We start from the raw sequence: 22,164 nt of genomic DNA on the forward strand, positions 1-22,164 counted from the left end.
CAGCTGTCTTTGGGTGAGAGGCTGGGCATGCTAGAACCTATCCCAGCTCCTTTCGGGCGAGAGGCAGGGCATGATGGAGCCTCTCAGCTGTCTTTGAGCAAGAGACGGGGCATGCTTAAGCCTATCCCAGTTGTCTTTGGGCAAGAGGCGGGGCATGGTAGAACCTATCCCAGCGCCTTTCGGGCCAGAGGCGGGGCATGATAGAGCCCATACCAGCTGTCTTTGAGCAAGAGGCGGGGCATGCTTGAGCCTATCCCAGCTGTCTTTGGGCGAGAGGCGGGGCATGATGGAGCCTATCCCAGCTGTCTTCGAGCAAGAGGCAGGGCATGCTGGAGCCTTTCCCAGCTGTGTTCGGGCGAGAGGCGGGGTACACCCTGGACTGGTCTCCTGCCAATCACAGCATTTTAGTCTTTGATATTATAAAACTATAGTAGAGTGTCCAAACAAAGCACCCACGCATGGTGACGCAGTCTCTTGGAGAATGGATGGTACTTTTACATTTTACTGACCAGGCGTTTGAAACTTATGGCCAGCATGACCATATTTTGTGGCCCCTACTTGACATCAGATACTAGTGTAAGTGTGGCTTGCAAAATGTGGGCAGGTTCAGAGGCACTTGCGAGGGCAAGCTTGTGAAATGAAAGTGTTCCACACTAATTGCAATCATGGCGCCAACACAAAAAATGACAGCAACAAATAAACTCACACAGGGCAACTACTTCTACTGCTACTACTACAAGGAATAAAAACTACATTCATTCTAAACATGTAACTTTTGCAATGTTTTACAGAACAATTACCACACAGCATGCTGACAAGCTGGAAATGCTCCCAGCATGCCTTGTGGCTCTACCGCCACCTCCCATTCAGTGTGCAAACTGATTTGGTTTTCGCATGTTTGGCTTTTTTTTGAATGAATTAATAACGAAAACCAAGGTGCTGCTGTATCTATATGAACTCCTTGGGAGGAAATAACAAAACGCGGGCAAGCAAATGTTGAGGAACATCAAACAGAAACAAGCAATTTCCTATCAATAAATGATCAGGCCTATCAGCAAGAATAACACTTATAAGAAAAGATGCTAGTTTGATATAAAACTTTTCAAAGAAGCGCAAGGAAAGTACTGAAAGACGTTTGATTGTGATCATTAGGATGCTGAAAGTGGGGAAGACATGTAATTAAGTAACGTCCACATCACCGCTGCACAGTGGTTAACTCATATAGACACACACACAGACACACACACACACGCACACACGAGGAGCGTGTTCGACAAAGTGTGTCACACTGTTGGCCGCCCACATACACAGAAAATGGAAAGAACAAGCAGTAATTAGGAACCTTAATGGCTTTTCTGTTGTGTTTAATTGCAGCCTGGTGTGTCAGGGTGGGGTGTTGCATGTATAGGGGTGTCCGAAATACTGCTTGATATTTTTGGCACATTTACAGGCAGGAGTTTGCTTTTACTTCAAAACTAAACATCATCAAAAGACTCAGCTGAGACTGTACAGTATTTTTATGACTTATTCATCATGTCTATGATGTCTGTCAGCAACTGTCAGCAGATCTTCCAAAAACAGCAAAAAAAAAAACACATCCTGATGCATGCAAGCAGTTTTTTTCATTTTTTTCCCACAAAGGATCAAATGTCACAGCTGAGGAGACGAGGGGGAAGAAAGACTGAGAAAGGTGAGCAGCACGAAACATCACAACCTGCTTACACCGTAGTCTACCTCGCTGCCAACCTGATCCACATGGCAGCATGCGGGGATGCCAAGATGAGAGGGTGCAAGAATATAGGCTCTAATGACGTAAGGATGTAAAAGTGGAAGAAGGCATAGCTGTTAGAATGAAGGTATGTTAGAATGAGCGTGCAAGGATGCCAAGCTGTAAGAATGTAAGGACGTGAGGATGCAAAAATGCAAGGATGTAAGAATATAAGGATGTCCATCCATCCATCCGTACCACACTAGGGTTGTTATGAGACTAAAATGTAGATAGAATGAATATAGTGTTAGTTATCACCCTTATATCAATTTGCTTAGACAATAGAAAGAGTGTTTGAATGTGCTGAAGAAGGAATGACCCTGATCAGAGACCCCCAGCGACCCCCAGGTTCTGGAGGTGCCTGGATGCGCCAACAGTAACCCTGCAGATGTTTATGTTAATCCTGCAAGAATGTGTCAAGATAAGAACTCATAAAACAATAAAAGTAATGACTCTCACATATACACACACACATAGACAAACAAATACAGCTTGTGCAACTGCCCCCCCCCCCCCCCCCCTTAGAGTTGCACGACCATGTAGTCGGGACCCCCAACAGATATCTTCAGAGTGGAGCAGCATGTCACTGGGTATGTGGTTTCACTCTCCTCGCTGCGAGTAACTTTGAATATTGTTGTCTGTCTCTTCTGCATTTCTGTATTTAAGTGTTTTTACAAGGAGTTTGAACCTGACAGTCGTGGGCATGCTGCAGCCTATCTTAGCTGTCTTTAGGCGAGGGGCGGGGTACACCCTGGACTGGTCGCCAGACAATCACAGGCCACATACTTATAGACAAACAACCATTCACACTCACATTCATACCTATTAACCTAGCATGTTTTTGGAATGTGGGAGGAAACCCACGCATGCACGCGGAGAACATGCAAACTCCACACAGAGATGCTAACCAGCAAAACAGCAGCATGAAACTAAAATTGTTTGGCCAAAGAAGTACATACGTACCGACAGGATATCATCATTGGCTGGACAGTGTTCATTATTGCATTGTCGCTTGCCACTCAATTGGTATTTATTAATTTTATTTACAGTTCTGGTCGGATTGATTTTATCTTGCTGCACAGCAAGAATTTGCTCACAGCATTGAGGGAACGTTGGATGTAAGGATGTAAGGATGTTAGGATGCAAGGACCCCAGGATGTAAGACTGCATGGGTGTGAGCATGCAAGGAGGCCATTATGTAAAGATGGTTAGGACTTAAGGATATGAGGATATGAGGATGTAAGGATGTGAGGTGGGAGGTTGTACGGATTGACGGTGTACAGATAAGATAAGATATGTCTTTATTCGGGGGCGGCACGGTGGTCGAGTAGTTAGCACGCAGACCTCACAGCTAGGAGACCAGGGTTCAATTCCACCCTTGGCCATTCTGTGTGGAGTTTGCATGTTTTCCCCGTGCATGTGTGGGTTTTCTCCGGGTACTCCGGTTTCCTCCCACATTCCAAAAACATATGAACGTGAGTGTGAATGGTTGTTTGTCTATATGTGCCCTGTGATTGGCTGGCGACCAGTCCAGGGTGTACCCCGCCTCTCGCCCAAAGACAGCTGGGATAGGCTCCAGCACCCCCACGACCCTCGTGAGGAAAAAGCGGTAGAAAATGAATAAATGAATGCCTTTATTCGTCCCTCAGTGGGGAAATTTGTAAGGTGTGAGGACAGAGGGATGCAAGGAGGCCAGGATGTAAAGATGTAAAGATATGAGGATGTGAAGATGTAAGGATGTAAAGGTGTAAGGACAAAAGGTTGCAAGAATATGAGGATGTGAGGATTTAGGGCTGCAGAGTGTGAGGATGGAAGGATATGACAATGGAAGGATGGAAAGATGCCACGATAGAAGAATGGATGTAAGGATATGCAAGGATGGAAGGATAAAAGGATATGAGCATGTAAGCATGTGAGGAAGTAAAGACATACGGATGTGAGGATGGAAGGATACAAGGAGGCCAGGACGTAAGCATGTAAGTATATGAGGATGTGATGATGTAAGGATGTGAGGGTGTAAGGATGAAAGGACATAAGAATATGACGAAGGAAGGATGAAAAGAGGCCAGGATGTAAGAATATAAACATGCAAGGGTATGTGGATGGAAGAATGGAAGAATTTCAACATCCTCCAATTGGTTATGTTGATGTTGATTAGCACAGATGCTAACACAATAGGTGTCCAGGCAGGTCCAACAGTATTACATAGCATTCTAGTGCAGGTATGTGGTTGCCATGTCAACTTGATGAATTAAAATTAAATGAATTAAAATACCATATTTGTTACAATTTGGACACTTTGTTAGTCAGGCCTTCCATTTGTTTGCACCGTCATTGTGTACATAAAAGTACAAAGAAAGAAGCCATCAGGCTGGTTGGCTGTTACTATGCTCGATGTTGCATGAAATAGGATGATGCTCCCTTCATTAATACCCCCCCATGTTTCCATGTACCTCGCTAGCGCTGCTCCATCAGGTCATAAAAGAACACATTAAAACTAGCTTCCGGCCTTTACCGCTGGGACATTGTCAATGTTTCAGTATTGCGGAGAAAACGCCTGGCAATGTGCTGCCAGAAAGACGACTGAGATGAGATGGATGATGGATAGTGACTGTTCTGTCAGCGCACAGGCAGCCAACATATTGAAGACAGGAGCCAAGCAGCTGCTCTTCAGCACTCCAGGCATCCAGCAGATGGACGTTCAACAAGCTGACCAACAATCGGCAAACAGAATATTTACACAACGAAACACAACATTTGCACAACAAATCACAATATTTGCTCCAAAAGATTTGATTTTCCCAACACAACATTTGCACAACAAATCAACAGTTGAGTTGAGGACTGTTTTGGAAAACTCTTCCATATTTTGGCAGGATCTAACCGTATTTAGTCCTGATTCTGGCCACCAGCAGGAGACCACTACCTGAGCTTCTCATGGTTCATGTGGCTCTAACATGTCAGAGTTGTACCACGAAAGTGTCTATTCTATTCTATGGGCGACTGGAGGCTGGAGCAGAGACCTGACTAATATGCTCATATTTCCTGGTTCTAGTCAGGACTCGAGCAGCAGCATTCTGGCTGTGCTGCAGCTCTTTTACAGCTCGTTTAGTGAGCTTGGAAAGAAGGCCGTTACGGTAGTCTAGTTTAATTTGGCTTCAACGCTATTCCCTTGAATTTGACAATGTTTTTTAGTTGGTAAAAAGCTGCTGATGTTATTGATTTAATTCGGCTGTTGAAGTTCAGGTATGCGTCCCTTATTACCTCTAGATTTGGAACCTGATGATTAAGTGGCTCAGAAAAACTTTCTCTTGGTTTCTGTAAGACAATGATTTCAGTTTAGTTTAGCTGGAGAAAGTTGTTTTTTTAACAAATCACACTATTTGCAGAACAAATCTGCAAATATACACACACACATAGAAAAACAAATAAAAACAAAAAAATATATATATTTTAAAAAAATATTTCTGCAACAAATCACAGCATTTTTACATAACAAATTGGAGCAATTGTTCTGCAAATCACAATATATATATATATATATATATATATAATGTGTGTAAATTTTGAGATTAGTTGCACAAATCTGATTTTTAAACATTTTATTTATTCATTCATTCATTTTCTACCGCTTTTCCTCATGAAGGTCGCGGGGGTGCTGGAGCCTATCCCAGCTGTCTTTGGGTGAGAGGCGGGGTACACCCAGGACTGGTGGCCAGCCAATCACAGGGCACATATAGACAAACAACCATTCACACTCACATTCATACCTATGGACAATTTGGAGTCGCTAATTAACCTAGCATGTTTTTGGAATGTGGGAGGAAACCGGAGTACCCGGAGAAAACCCACGCATCCACACAGAGATGTCCTGCTAACCACTACCATGCAGACTTGGCACAATATTTGCTCAACAAATTATTGGTACAACCTTTGCACAACGCATCAAATATGAACAACAAATCATACAGACGCTACACTCTCAAGTTGTGTATATTTGATGGCTTTTTGAGCAACATTTATCCAACAAATCACACTACAGTAATCTCAACCCTCACCAGTTGTGTGTACCTGGTTGTTTTTTGAGCAACTTTACGCAACAAATCACATTTGTGCAACATCAAATTTGTGTGACAAAAGAAGACAACTACTTTTATTGTTGCTGATGAATACATCAGCAACAATAAAAGTTAAAAATAGTTATTGTTACTAAAATGATACACAGCTTGTCTGACCGTGACTGACTCCAAACATGTCTGCAGCATTCCAATCTTGCAGTACCATTCCAAATTGAGCCACTGCAAAAAAAGCTACATTTACCTTTACATCTTTTGTATGAACCACACATTAAACCAAATGGTGTCTAAACTTTTATACATGTTTTGGGGCCAAAACAGTTCAACTTGTACATCAATGATATCTCCAAAGTTATGAAAGACTTAAAGTTGGTATTATTTGTGGATGATACCACTGCTTTTTGTTCTGGAGGGAATACAACCGAAATCATTAGAAAGGTCAGAGAAGAAATGGTCACACTAAAAAGATGGTTTGATGAGAATAGATTGTCCTTGAACCTAAGTAAAACTAAAATCAACAGTGGGAACAGTGTGGACATTGAAAGGTTGAATGAAAATACATTTCTGGGGATCACAATAGATGAAAGTATGGGCTGGAAACCTCATATTACAAATATACAACATAAGGTGGCCAGAAATATTTAAGTATTGAACAAAGCAAAATTTGTTCTCAATCAGAAATCACTCCACACTCTTTATTGCTCTCTGGTTCTACCATATCTTACTTATTGTGTGGGAATATGGGCTAATAACTATAAAAGCAATCTTCACTGGCTAAATGTACTGCAAAAAAGGTCAGTAAGGATAATTCATAATGCCGCCTACAGAGAACATACTAACTTCTTATTTCTAAAATTTCTATATAGTTCATCTTCAAACAGCTAAAATAATGCATAAGGCTAAAAATAACCAATTAGCTAAAAATGTCAGCCAAATATGAAATATGATCTCAGGGAAGAAGTACATTTGAAACACTTCTATGCTAGGACTACGTTATGCTAGCCATAGCATTTCAGTATGTGGAATCAAACTATGGAATGGATTGAGTAAGGAAATCAAACAATGCACAACGATGAGCCAATTCAAGAAACAATACAAGCAGTTGATGTTTGCTAAATACAAGGATGAAGAGTCTTGAACCAGTCATGATGTGCTATATATATCACTATATTGACACTTACTATGGTACCCATTATGGCATTGGATGCTCATATCACCTTGTACTTTGGTACGAGGTACATTATTAAAAAACAAAACAAAAAAACCCTTAAACTGTATTATGGAAAGCAGGAAGTGAACAAATGTAACAGTTACTGATTGTAAAAGTACCAGATGGAGGGGTAGGATTTAATAAGCTTTGCTTCTTCCTACTCCTTTTGGACATGTGGAACTGTGAACTGATTATGGGATGCACTCAATTGTAATCTGATGCATGTTCAAATGAAATAAAACCATTATCATTACCATATAACTTTGCCATGGTTAGACAGAATGTTACACACTTTAAATAGCACAGTACACACCGTCCAGTGAGATAGTGCAAATGGGGGTTTGTCGCATAAAATGTAAGAAGAATAACAAAAAAAGACAAGAAAAAACTAACATTGGTCTCATTCAAATTTTTTAAAGCCCTCTTGTGTCCCTTTTCTGATTTTATGAACAATTGTTCATTGTTCATTTTATGAACAATATATAACAGTATATATAATCCATACCACTGAAATTTGGCTGGATCGATCAATCTCTACCAAAGATATTGATGACTTCTGCCGAATCTAACCTTCATGCTCTCTGACATGCAAACAGCTCTGCAGCGCCACCTGCAGGCACATCATCAACATCACCTCAAGCGAAGCCAACAATTTCATTCAAGTCCTAGCATTCCCAGGGGTGCTCACACTCACCACCACCGCTGGCCTCCACGTCCCTCCTCAGACCACAAAACATGACCGCAGACATGGAGGTGATCAGCAAAGCATCCGCACAGAGACACAGAGACACTGGCTTGCTGGAGAAACGAGGAAGGAGACACAGAGAGAGAGAGAGAGAGAGAGAGAGCTGTGGACTGCCGAGTGCTGTGGGAATATAGTGGTGATGATCAAAGATGACTGGCGCTTACGTTACAACCGCTCAACCCCCCCGAGAGAGAGACAGAGAGAGAGATCAGTGAAGAGAGAGACGGAGAGCGCTGACAACAAACACGTTCAAAAAGGGAAAGGATGCTGATGCCATTGTGAAGCATCCTGATGACTATTAATACTCCACTTGTTGTTTGTTTTAGCAGAGTCGTCACTTAAGGCTTTGGAGATCAGTTAAAAAGGTGCAGCACTTTTTCTACCAGCTCACCTAACTACACGACAGCTGCTGGATATTGGCTTTCTTACCGATATCCCATACACCAATATTGTCCATGACGTCATAACCGATATCAATATCAGCAGCAGACCTTTTCGCAAACTCAGGTCATGTGATGAACACATGATGCTTCATCATCACCAAAATAGTCATTAAAATAAATAATTAGCAAATAAATCAACTAAGGCGGCACGGCAGTTGAGTGGTTAGCACGCAGACCTCACAGCTAGGAGATCAAATTGTCCATAGGTATGAATGTGAGTGTGAATGGTTGTTTGTCTATATGTGCCCTGTGATTGGCTGGCGACCAGTCCAGGGAAGAAGCAAAGCTTATTAAATCCTACCCCTCCATCTGGTACTTTTACAATCAGGAACTGTTGCATTTGTTCACTTCCTGCTTTCCTAATATAATTGAAGTTTTTTTTGTAATGTACATACAATGACATAATGGGTACCATAGTAATTGTAATATAGTGATATATATAGCACATTATGACTGGTTCAAGAGCTTCAGGTTGTGCAGGGGCGTCTAATGGCAGATGGCTATGTGGAGATGTTGCAGAAGACTGAAGTCTGTGTGGTAAAGACTGGCTTTTAAACGCAGGGCAAAGGTTCTTCTTCCAGAGGAATAAGCTTACTCTTTTGGACCATCCTGCGTGTTCCCCTGATCTAAATTCAATGGAGAACATTTGGGGATGGATGGCAAGGGACGGTTACAAAATGGACGTCAGTTCCAGACTGTGGATGCCCTTCGTGATGCCATCAACCCCGCCTCTCGCCTGAAGACAGCTGGGATAGGCTCCAGCACCCCCCACGACCCTCATGAGGAAAAAGCGGTAGAAAATTAATGAATGAATGAATAAAGTCAACTAAAAGAACATTGAAGCGCCAAAGAACCGGAGTCTGAGGCGGAGTGTCGAATTTGGGAGAAAACTTTATTCTCTTCACAAACATTAACTTTCACTCTTTGCTATGTGAGACCTGAACGCCGTCTCGCAACCACCACAGGAAGAAGCGGGGAAAACCCCTGTCCCTCGCGCCCACCCGTCCGGGTGGCAACCACTTCCCTATCGATCGTTCCGGGGTGAATTATGTACCGGTAACCAAGCACTACAACATACAGTATTCTACAACCAACAGCAATGATACAATTTGCAAAGCTTCCCATTCCCATTGTTCTACTTATCCGAGTCCAGGCCGCGGGGGAAGCAGTCTCAGTAGAAACTACAGACTTCCTGGTCTCCAACCACCTCTTCCAGTTCCACCGGGAGCACACCAAGGTGTTCCCAGGTCACCTGTGAGGGACAATGCCTCCAGTATCTGCTCAGGGGCCCTTCTTCCAGCTGGGCATGCCCAGAACACCTCACCAAGGAGATTTCTAGGTGCATCTAGACTAGATATCCGAGTCACCTCAACTGGCTCCTTTTGATGTGAAGGTGCTGGGGCTCTACTCTGAGCTCCTCCCGGATAAGCGAGCTCCTAATCCAAATTCTTAGAGTCCAAGGCGGAAACTCATTTGGACCGCTACTATCAGCCATCTCGATCTTTCAGTCACGAGTCAAAGCTCATGACCATAGGTGAGAGTGGGGACATAGATCGACCAATAAATTGAAAGCTTTGCCTTTCAGCTCAGATGGGGAAGTGCTGAGTCTCATCCCCGTCTGCAGTGATGCGGACTCTTCATTGTTCAGTTCCAGATTGCTCTGGCCTGTGCAAATGAACTGTTTAGAATGAATGAATGATTGACCAAATGAACCTGATTGAACTTCATTCTGCACTGGTGCGTTGTGGTCCTGAGACCACAGAGAGTGCTGAGCTAGGCCAAGAGGCCAGTTGATCAATGTTCCTAACCTCAACTTTAGTTATGATCTTTGGGTAGTGATTGAAAGAACAGAATTGCAGATACAAACAGCCAAAATGAGGTGGTCTGTGGTCATGCATCTGGTCAGGGTGTCTTTTTGGGGAGGTGTACAAGGTACCAGGACACATTGGAGAGACTGTCTCTCAACTCGCCTGGGAACGACTTGGAACCTGCCAGGACGGAGTAGCCAGGGAGAGGGAAATCTGGGCTTCCCTGCTCAGGCTTTTGCCCCTGGAACCCCACCTCGGATAAACGGAAGAAGATGGATGGTCAATGTCATTTCTGAAGAAAATTTCACCATCAAACATGCCGGGTTCCCTCTCGCCATTGTCGGAGTCAGTCTCGCTGTCAGGTGACCGCTCAGGTGACCAACAGTTAAAGTGGATAACTTACCCCAAGCATCCACAATCCATTCACGTATGGTGGCGTAACTCGCCCATGTTCACTGTCTTGCATCCATCGCTCCCACACCGCCCGCAACTTTCCTCATGTTACGTAATGTTCTCTGATTGGTTAATCGCTGTCAGTGTGGGATTACTTCCCTGTGTCAGAAATGGTCCAACACTACGACCGAAGTAACACAACATTTTTACACATAAGGTGCACCAGAGTATCAGGCACCTTGTTGATTTTTGAGAAGGCTTTTAAGTATGAGTCATAGTGCGGAAAATAAGGTATTCTAGTTATAATATATATTTATTTTTAGTAGTAATTTTAGCAGAAACCATTTCTGCACTTTCTGCACCATGATTGTGCACACACATGCACAAGCATTGTGCGTGCACAGTGCAGTCGCATCAAATCACCTCTCTATTGTCTGATTCATTTTCATGTGCAGCATTCACATTTGAACATATAAACACACACACACACACATACACACACACGGCTGCTGATAGTAATAAGCCTATTTCTTCTTACTCTCTCTCTGTTTTGGTCAGTTCTTTGTGGCGCTCACTCACACGCCCGCCTCTTCATGACCTACTTTCCTCCCCCTCAAAAAAGTTCAATCTGCATCTTTGCATCAGCATCATTTCACTGGCATCCTGTCTGCCCGCAAGACGCAGCTGACTCACACACAAACACACGCAGACTCGCAGCACACAGCAGCTGCTTGTTCTACTCTTTCTTCATCTGTGCTGCAACATTCTACAATATTTAAAATATTTCTAATATTTAAGAAATTATCCTGATTTTGAAAATTTTTTATTTTATTTTTTATTTTATTTTTATTTTTTATTTAAAAATTTACTTATTTACAATTTTTACAATTACATTTTATTACTAATTATTGATTACTTTTTAATGTTATTCTATTGTTATACATTTGATAAATTATTTCTTTATTATTAAATTATTATTCTGTGGCTTCATCCTCATCCTTATTAAGGTTGGGTGTTGTTTACACGACCAGTCCAGGCTGTACCCCGCCTCTCGCCCCAAGAAAGCTTGGATATGCTGCAGCAAGCCTCCTACCTGGTAGCTCTAAATACAGCATCCTTCTACCAATATATTTACTATCTCTCCTCTGGACATGTCCCAACCATCTCAGTCTGGCCTCTCTGACTATCTGCAAGGCCTCTATAACATGTAATGTCACTCTGATGTACTCCTTCCTGATCCTATCCATCCTGGTCACTCCCAATGAGAACCTCAGTATCCTCATCTCTGCTACATCCAGTCTTTCCCTCAGTGGTACTGTCTCCAGACCAAACAACATGGCTGGTCTCACCACAGTTTTGTATACCTTTCCTTTCATTTTAGCTGAAACTCTTCTATCACATCACGCCTGACACTTTTCTCCACCCGTTCCATCCTGCCTGCACATGCTTCTTCACCTCCTTTAATAATAATATTTTCCTACTGTTCTATTTCTTCTTGTAAATATTGTTCTCGTAATTATGACTATTCTCATAATAATTTCACTTTATTCTTGTAATACTATAACTTTGTCTGCAAACTAATTTTTCCAAAAATTGCTAATTTGTTTTTTCAAAAATTGTCTTTAATATTTTAACGTGAGTGTACTAAGTGTTTAACGAGTGTACTAAGAGTATACACACACATTACTTGTATACACACATTTCCAGAGGAAACAGAAAGAAGACGGTTGCGGTGCTATGAGGCGTTGTCGTCTAGTCTTATCTCCTCGTCGGAGGCTTCAAGCACAAATGAATCCACACTCCGAGGATTATGGGTAAGAACTCAAGAGGCGGCAAATGACAGTCTTGTGCTTGCACGATGATGATGAAGACCAGATGAATGATGAAGAATACTAAAAGAAGAGGAAACGTCATGGCTGACATGATGAAAACCAGCAACACTTTGCTAAAAGATCGAATTCATTCAAACTCACGCTGCAATGCTCTTCATCCCCGAAATCTTCCTCTTGCATACATCTTTGGAACGACAGGCCCGATGAAGAGGAGAACACGCAACTATGATGATGAAGAGCTGACTGTGTGAAATACTGTCCAGACATTAACACAATTGAACATTTTTAAGAATTGACATTTTGTGCTGTTCTTCTGTTCTTCTGGACAAGAAGGTTCTTGGTGAAGGTTCAAAATCAAAAAAAAAGAAATGGGAGTGAAACAAAAACATTTTTCCAGGAGGCTGGTGGTAATGTTGATGGCATCACGGAGGGCATCCACAGTCTGGAACTGACGTCTATTTTGTAAACGTCCCTTGCCATCCATCCCCAAATGTTCTCCATTGAATTTAGATCAGGGGAACACGCAGGATGGACCAAAAGAGTAAGCTTATTCCTCTGGAAGAAGAACCTTTGTCCTGCGTTTAAAAGCCAGTCTTTACCACACAGACTTCAGTCTACTGCAACATCTCCACATAGCCATCATTTGACGCCCCTGCACAACCTGAAGCTCTTGAACCAGTCATGATGTGCTATATATATCACTATATTACAATTACTATGGTACCCATTATGGCATTGTATGGTCATATCACCTTGTACTTCGGTACATTACAAAAAAAAACTTCAATTATATTAGAAAAGCAGGAAGTGAACAAATGTAACAGTTACTGATTGTAAAAGTAGGGGTAGGATTTAATAAGCTTTGCTTCTTCCCTGGACTGGTGGCCAGCCAATCACAGGGCACATATAGACAAACAACCATTCACACTCACATTCATACCTATGGACAATTTGGAGTGGCCAATTAACCTAGCATGTTTTTGGAATGTGGGAGGAAACCGGAGTACCCGGAGAAAACCCACGCATGCACAGAGAGAACATGCAAACTCCACACAGAGATGGCTGAGGGTGGAATTGAACCCTGGTCTCCTAGCTGTGAGGTCTGCACGCTAACCACTTGACCACCGTGCCGCCAATCTGATGCATGTTCAAATGAAATAAAACCATTACCATTATCATAAAGTCCTTTTATTTGTGCTCAAGGCCATCAATGACCTACAGCTCCAGCATACCTTAGATTTCACAAAAAGCTTCTAAAATATACTTATAAAGAGCGCTGCTATGACATACATTTCCAACACATTTTCCCTTACATATTTGTTATTTCTGCATTCTTTTTGCTGTCATTGTAACACTAGTGTATGTCTTTGGTCCGTGTCTTTTGGTTAACGCAATTCTCAACGCAAAGGCTAACTTTTACCGACTGTCTCCGCGAGAATGCTGTGAATAAGACGAGACGTAGGCGAGGGGAAAAAGGGAGAAGGACAAGGCAATGAGGTGGCGTGAGGTGACTTTATTGACTTCAGCCCCCCTCAGGTGATTGTTTCGCCAGTCATCAGGGACATGGCTTCTCTGATGTCGCTCGTCTGACACGACCTGTACAAGTGGGCTAAATGAAGACTGACAACACCCCCCCATCCCCCACCTCCCGCCATTGGACGCCATCAGGGCCGCCAAGGTTACATCCCCTTTCAATGTCTCTACTGCAAATTCAAAACAGACAATTTTGCGCCATTGAAGGAGCCCAGGACTTTGAAGATGTTTTTTTCTTTTTTTTTTTAACAACCTTCATGTGAACCAAGGATGGTCCAGTGTCTTGACGGACAGTCGTGACACTTTTTTGGGTCTACAGTTTCATTTGTTGTGTTCCATGACCCTCAGGATGTTTGATGAAGTTTCAAATGACTGTCTTAGCAGCAATGGCGCACTGCAGGGGGCCTTTAGTGAAGTTCTTCAACTGGTCTTAAAGGTTAGCTCAGGACTGTAGCCACACAAGTATTCTATGATTATAGTTGCACATTACTTACAGGCACATCAGCCTCCATGACACAAGCTTATTAGAAATTATGGGACAACTCGAAGTCAAACTATGAAAACAACGTGAGACTTGGTTTTCAAATGCCCCAGTTATGGTATGATTTGCGTGTTGACTATTAACCAGCATGGAGAAGATGGTAGGAAGGTAAGAAGTTGTAAAGCTGCTGGGTGTGATGACGCAACATTTTCCATTAGCCAGCAAAGATGAAATGAAGATGCTCAACTCAGACACTTTCCTGCTGACACAATGAGGCCAGTGTGCCTCGTATTTTTCTTCTTCTTTGCTGAGTCCATTTGTTCATATTTTTGCTTGTTTGTTGTTGTCGCTGCCAGTTGCCCGCTCGTGATGGCTGCCTCGTGTAAAAATGTTCATCTGCTTCAAACTCCCAAATTACAATGCAACCTTTTGCTAATCACCTGGCTGTGGACCTCACACTGTCAAAATAGGCTTTTACTTCTGCAGTCTTCCCCCCACTCAACAGGGGGCACTACTGTCATTGATGAGAGAATGGCCACCACAAGAAGTCGGAAGGAACAAGAGAAACATCAACAAGGAACTCTTCATGACCGAAAGAATAAGATCGTGGAACCAGCGGCGAAAATGAGTTTCCTCCGTAGGGTGAGGATAAGTTGATTTGGCTCCCGGACGCCTCCCTGGTGAGGAGTTCTGGGCATGCAGGGGGTGGCTGGAGACCAGGAAGTCTGAACTTCCTGACTGAGACTACTGTTTCCCCAGTGACCCGGACCCGGACATCCGGAATAAAGTGGATGGATAGATGGAATTCTTCTAATGCTAACATGTGCAATTGGATATTCATTCATTCATTCATTTTCTACCGCTTTTCCTCACGAGGGTCGCGGGGGTGCTGGAGCCTATCCCAGCTGTCTTCGGGCGTGAGGCGGGGTACACCCTGGACTGGTGGCCAGCCAATCACAGGGCACATATAGACAAACAACCATTCACACTCACATTCATACCTATGGACAATTTGGAGTGGCCAATTAACCTAGCATGTTTTTGGAATGTGGGAGGAAACCGGAGTACCCGGAGAAAACCCACACATGCACGGGGATTATTTTCTCTTATTATGTCATTAAGATTAAAATTAAGATTAGGATATGCCTTTATTCATCCCTCAGTGGGGAAATTTGTCATTGGGTGAAGGTGACTATAGGGATGCTACTTCATGTGCAGAGGGCTCTAATTTAAAAAAGTGATTGTCGAAGGCGGTAAAGAGGCTTTCTGTGCTTTGATGACTGAAATATTCAATTTAAAATGAAGGAATACTACATTGTGGAAATTCACTTCATGATCAGGTCGGGAACCAATCAACCGCCATAAACGGGGCCAAAACTGTTCAACTTGTACATCAATGATATCTCCAAAGTTACGAAAGACTTAAAGCTGGTATTATTTGCGGATGATACCACTGCTTTTTGTTCTGGAGGGAGTACAGACGAAATCATTAGAAAAGTCAGAGAAGAAATGGTCACACTAAAAAGATGGTTTGATGATAATAGATTGTCCATGAACCTAAGTAAAACTAAAATCATGCTGTTTGGTAACAGCAGAAAGGACACACACCAGCAAATACAAATAGACGGTGTAGACATTGAAAGGGTGAAGGAAAATACATTTCTGGGGATCACAATAGATGAAAATATGAGCTGGAAACCTCATATTACAAATATACAACATAAGGTGGCCAGAAATATTTCAGTATTGAACAAAGCAAAATTTGTTCTCAATCAGAAATCACTCCACACTCTTTATTGCTCTCTGGTTCTACCATATCTTACTTATTGTGTGGAAATATGGGCTAATAACTATAAAAGCAATCTTCACTCGCTAAATGTACTGCAAAAAAGGTCAGTAAGGATAATTCATAATGCCGCCTACAGAGAACATACTAACTCCTTATTTCTAAAATCACAAATACTTCAACTTGCTGATATAGTTCATCTTCAAACAGCTAAAATAATGCATAAGGCTAAAAATAACCAATTAGCTAAAAATGTCATCCAATACTTCTCTACAAGAGAGGAGAAATATGATCTCAGGGAAGAACTACATTTGAAACACTTCTATGCTAGGACTACGTTATGCTAGCCATAGCATTTCAGTATGTGGAATCAAACTATGGAATGGATTGAGTAAGGAAATCAAACAATGCACAACGATGAGCCAATTCAAGAAACAATACAAGCAGTTGATGTTTGCTAAATACAAGGATGAAGAGTCTTGAACCAGTCATGATGTGCTATATATATCACTATATTGACACTTACTATGGTACCCATTATGGCATTGGATGCTCACATCACCTTGTACTTCAGTACAAGGTGCATTATTTAAAAAAAAACAACCCTAAACTGTATTATGAAAGCAGGAAGTGAACAAATCTAACAGTTACTGATTGTAAAAGTACCAGATGGAGGGGTAGAATTTAATAAGCTTTGCTTCTTCCTACTCCTTTTGGACATGTGTAACTGGGAACTGATTATGGGATGCACTCAATTGTAATCTGATGCATGTTCAAATGAAATATAACCATTACCATTACCATTACCATTACCATTACCATTACCATTACCATTACCATTACCATTACCATTACCATTACCATAAACAAGGGGTGACAGTATTTCAATTCAGAGTGTGTGTAGAAAAATGCCTGTCCCCTAGGGGGAGCATGAGAGCAAATGATTGGAAGAGGAAGAGTCCCCACAGGACCAAATCAACTGGAAGAGTAAGAATTTGAAAATGTTTCAAACAGAAGTGGAGCTTCTCTGCCTAGCAGGCGGTACGGTGTGGGTTGTACTGCATGTGCGAGCATTGCTTTTATTTAACAATTCATTTATTATTTAAAAAAAAAAGTCATGTTGCTTTTTTAATCTGCAGCCTGAAAGTTTACATGATGACACAACTCGCAGAGTTTGCACTTAAAGATACGACTTCCGCTAAACATTTGCTGTTTCTATTCTTCTTCTGTCTCTCTCTCTATCACTCTCTCCTAACACCCCCCCCCCCCACCACCATCTTGTTTCCCTCTTGCGGAGGCCGGTATAAATAGGCCTCCTACTAGCATGCTAATTAATCTCTGGCGACAAAATCAAAGAAGGTGCATCTGCATTGCTGAGAGGAGAGAGGGGATGGGGGGGGGGGGCGCAGGAAGAGGCGGGATGCAGACAGGAAACAGCACATCATCATGTGGGGCGGCAGACGACATGAAGATTCATTTGTTTCTTGATGAAAAACGTAGGCTGACTGAATTTATGCAACTGAAGATTTTTGTGAACGACATCGTTTACATGGCTTGACGCAGAAAAATGTTATTGAACATTTTCAAGCAAAATGTCTTTAGAAATTCAGTGTTTTCAGAGTTTCAAAATTAAGTTTTAGGGTTACGACAACTAAATGACCAACTGACAGATTTTTTTTGTATTGGAATTTGGAATTTGTAAGTGAATGTGTACTGAAGTGAAAATACATGTACTTCTAACAAGTGTCTAACAAAAATTTTGTTACATTTTGTTACTGAATTTGTGATATTTTTGTGTAAAAATAAATAAAAAAATAAATAACTAAAAAAAATATATACAATTAATAAAATTAATTACATCAATTATATATATATATAAATAATTGATGTTAATTTTATTAATTGTATATTTATTTTTTATTTATTTATTTATTTTTACACAAAATATCACATAAATTCAGTAACAAAATTTAACAAAATTACACACACATATATATATAATTGATGTTATTAATTTTATTTATTGTTTATTTTTTTATAACAATTTTTGACAGCTTTGACAAGCCCTGATATATATATGAAGCTCACTATGGTATGAACATTTCATTTTTTACGTTAATATTTTTTGACTTTTCATGTTTTTTTACACTGATTATTTCACATATATAACATCAACTGTATATATATATATATATATATAATTGATGTTATTAATTTTATTAATTGTTTATTTATTTATTATTTTTTATTTATTTATTTATTTTTACACAAAAAATCACAAATTCAGTAACAAAATTATATATATATATTATTATATAATATAATATCTATATAATTTATATATATATATATATAATTGATGTTATTAATTTCATTAATTGTTCATTTTGTATTAATTTTTTGACAGCTTCGACAAGCCCTGATATATAGTATATGAAGCTCACTATGGTATGAACATTTCATTTTTTCCGTTAATATTTTTTCACTTTTCATGTTTTTTTACACTTATTATTATTTCACAAACTTTTCACAAATTTTTCTGAAGTGGATTTTTATCAACTGAATTTTGACACACACAGTTTTTTAGATTTTTGTAGAATCCAGTTCACAAAATTGATATGTTATATAAAATTATGTAACAAAAAATCATGTATGCGATATCAAATCAGAGGCTACAAAAACCAACAAACAATTGAACCTTCACACAGACCAAATCCATTCCAAGCAATACGGTTCTCATATTGTTTCAAAGCAATCAAGGTAACCTTAAACACACACGCTCTTAAAACAGAGGTCAACCTGGCCATGACACCAATGCTGTGTCCCAAATGCTTCTGTCAGTACTCTTCAGTAAGTAAACTGCATACACTGTGTACTTACATCCCTTGTGGTGCTGTCCTAAGTCTCGAAATGAAATGAACAATCAGATGGACAGCCCTGCAGTCAGCATGCCCGCTGCATGCTCCCTCAACTCCTGCCACATCTGCCGCATTGTGCTGTGTGATAAAACCACACATTTTCTGGTGTGGCATTTTATTGTGGGCAGCCTGCTGTCGAATCAGCATGTTGATACACCACACCTGTGAGGTGGACGGATTATCTCGGCAAAGGAGAATTGCTCACAGGCACACATTTAGACACGTTTGACAACAATATGGGCGGCACGGCGGTCGAGTGGTTAGCGCACAGACCACACAGCTAGAAGACCAGGGTTCAATTCCACCCTCGGCCGTCTCTGTGTGGAGTTTGCATGTTCTCCCCGTGCATGCGTGGGTTTTCTCCGGGTATTCCGGTTTCCTCCCACATTCCAAAAACATGTTAGATTAATTGGCCACTCCAAATTGTCCATAGGTATGAATGTGAGTGTGAATGGTTGTTTGTCGATTGGCTGGCGACCAGTCCAGGGTGTACCCCGCCTCTCGCTCGAAGACAGCTGGGATAGGCTCCAGCACGCCCGCGACCCTCTTGAGGATAAGCAATAGAAAATTAATGAATGAGTTCTCCTCCTATTTTGTGTGGAAGTGGTAACTTTTTAGCTTCTTATTTTGTCTTTCCCCACCCTCTGACATCTCTGTGTGGAGTTTGCATGTTCTCCCCGTGCATGTATGGGTTTTCTCCGGGTACTCCAGTTTCCTCCCACATTCCAAAAACATGAACCCCTTAAATTCAGCCATTAGAGCCCCCCTTTTTTTGTTGCTCAGCTGCATGGCGGACTAGTGGTTAGTGCGCAGACCTCACAGCTAGGAGACAAGGGTTCAATTCCACCCTCGGCCATCTCTGTGTGGAGTTTGCATGTTCTCCCCGTGCATGCGTGGGTTTTCTCCGGGTACTCCGGTTTCCTCCCACATTCCAAAAACATGCTAGGTTAATTGGCCACTCCAAATTGTTCATAGGTATGAATGTGAGTGTGAATGGTTGTTTGTCTATATGTGCCCTGTGAGTGTGAATGGTTGTTTGTCCATATGTGCCCTGTGATTGGCTGGCCACCAGTCCAGGGTGTACTCTGCCTCTCGCCCAAAGACAGCTGGGATAGGCTCCAGCACCCCCGCGACCCTCGAGAGGAATAGAAAATGAATGAATGACAACAATGTGTTAGGGCAATATATTTCCGAGTTGAGCTCAAGAATGATGGGAGCAAAAACAAAAATAAAAGTGTTGGAATTGTAATTGGAATTGAGTGTGGAATAACAGCAATACATTTGATGTCCCGTATTGTGTTCTGGATTTGTCACGTCGTGGTATATTGGCGGAGACTACACCCACGCTGGAAGAAGAAACGCTTGCTGGGTTGCATGAAACTCAGCACACGGTGAACTTTTCACCAAAATGTCAGTGCTCATCGGAAGTGAAGCTTCTGTCTGCTCCCTTGTCACGAGTAGATGAGCGTCGCTGGACCAACAACCGAGTCAAATTTCGACATGAAGATCCTCAGTGGGATTCAAACCTGCGACCTTCCAGTGTGTAGAAAAAGGGCGAGAAAAAATTACTTTAATGATTATACTACTGAGAAATGGGGGAAAGCTGGCAGGTATTTCATGGGGCGATCCAAATGCTGTTATTCATGTTCAATTCAATTTACTAAGACACCTAAAGGCAACATTACAAATTGAATTGATCAGCAGTAATTTTCCAAGAATTAAGTCCAAATATTACAAGAAAAACATTGTAAGAACACTGCAAAAAATGTTTTACAAGAATAACGTTGTAATATTAATGTCTTTTAGTAGCATGGACTTGAAATATTAAAGTATTAAAGTGTTTAATATTCAAATCCAAAAATTATAAGAAACAAAACAATGACTAAAGATGTGATTTTTGGAAAATTAAGATGTGGAAAAATGTTATAATGTTACGGGAAAACAGTCAAAACATTATGGGAAAATTTCCAAGAAAAACGCTAATTAAAAAAAGTCATATTGTAATAAGAAAAAGGTCAAAATGTTTAAATTTTATTAAAAAAAAATCATAAATAACTAATAATTGAAATATCGAGCGCGGGATATCGAGTGCATCGACTCATTCACTGGGTATGGATGCAATTGAACTGAATTCCATTTTTTTCCCTTTGCTTATTTGCATTATGTTGAATTGCATCATATCGCAAGAAATTGCACCATATCATATCAGATTGCATTAATGTGAACTAAATTATTATCGTATCATCGCATCGTGAAGAGAGTGAATTGCATCGCATCGTTTCGCCAGAAAATTCCATGTATCGTTAAAGTATCGTATCACTGGCAGTGCATCGAGATGTGTATCGAATCGTCCTCAGTGCTGAGATTCACACCCCTACTGATCACATACATGCAGTATAAATATGAGGGGTCATCAAGGTTTTTTTCTTGTGAGAGCTACACATTATCAACTGACAACCTGAATAAAAGCAGGTTTATCCACCTCTGCTGGGCCCCTCCAGCCACATCCGCTGCCTTCTGAAGCGCAGATTTAGCCGACTTTTGCGCCCGGAGCGGACATCGCTGATCGGCGGAGGGCATCAACGTTTCAAATTATCGATTTTGATCCTTTTTCACTGAAATTGGCCAATGATCCATCAGAGCGCCTCTAATTACAATACAATACAATACAAAATAAAATCCTATTTCATGTGGGAGAAAAGTTAAAATATTCCAGGAATATATTTGAAAAAACAAACAGTCCAGGTTGTACCCCACGTCTAATTTAAAGGCAGCTGGGATAAGCTCCAGCCTACCCCCGCGACACTAATGAGGATAAGCGGCATAGAAAATTAATATATGGATGGATGGAATTTCGAAAAGTTGACATATTTAGAGATTGTTAAAAACAACAGCAAAAATGGGAAAAAGATGATCCTGTAATAGGCTATTTTTTAATAGTAAAACTGCAATGCTGTTTTTCTTGAAATATAACTTACATGTGACATGTATAACATGTCAACAAGACAAAGTTGCATCCTTGGAAGAAGTTTGGACACCCCTGCACGATGTACACACCGTGTACACAGTATACACGGTATACTTATAGAAGTGTACTGCTGGAAGTATCCCAGCTGAGACGAAGCATTTGTTCCATTGTGAGCGCAAGAATGCTTTCAAATGAAACTTTTT

The 22,164-nt window shown here is 41.1% G+C and overlaps 1 protein-coding gene across 10 annotated transcripts in view; it reads right to left on the reverse strand.

The window, feature by feature from the left end:
- The window catches only part of LOC131106519 (glutamate receptor-interacting protein 2-like), a 161,933-nt gene that overhangs the window by 38,712 nt on the left and 101,057 nt on the right, over window positions 1-22,164 (reverse strand). For 2 of the 10 annotated variants that reach the window (XM_058055673.2, XM_058055671.2), the window contains exon 1: window positions 7,749-7,892. The exons of the other annotated variants lie outside the window; for them this stretch is intronic. In XM_058055673.2, the coding sequence (XP_057911656.2) occupies window positions 7,749-7,803 (55 nt within the window). In that variant the 5' untranslated portion in view covers window positions 7,804-7,892. Of the gene's footprint in view, window positions 1-7,748; window positions 7,893-22,164 lie in introns of those variants that run through there. 10 annotated transcript variants of the gene reach the window in all.

Source organism: Doryrhamphus excisus, linkage group LG18, assembly GCF_037039965.1.
Source record: "Doryrhamphus excisus strain RoL-2023G ecotype Guam linkage group LG18, RoL_Dexc_Guam_v1.1, whole genome shotgun sequence".
NCBI lineage: Eukaryota > Metazoa > Chordata > Actinopteri > Syngnathiformes > Syngnathidae > Doryrhamphus > Doryrhamphus excisus.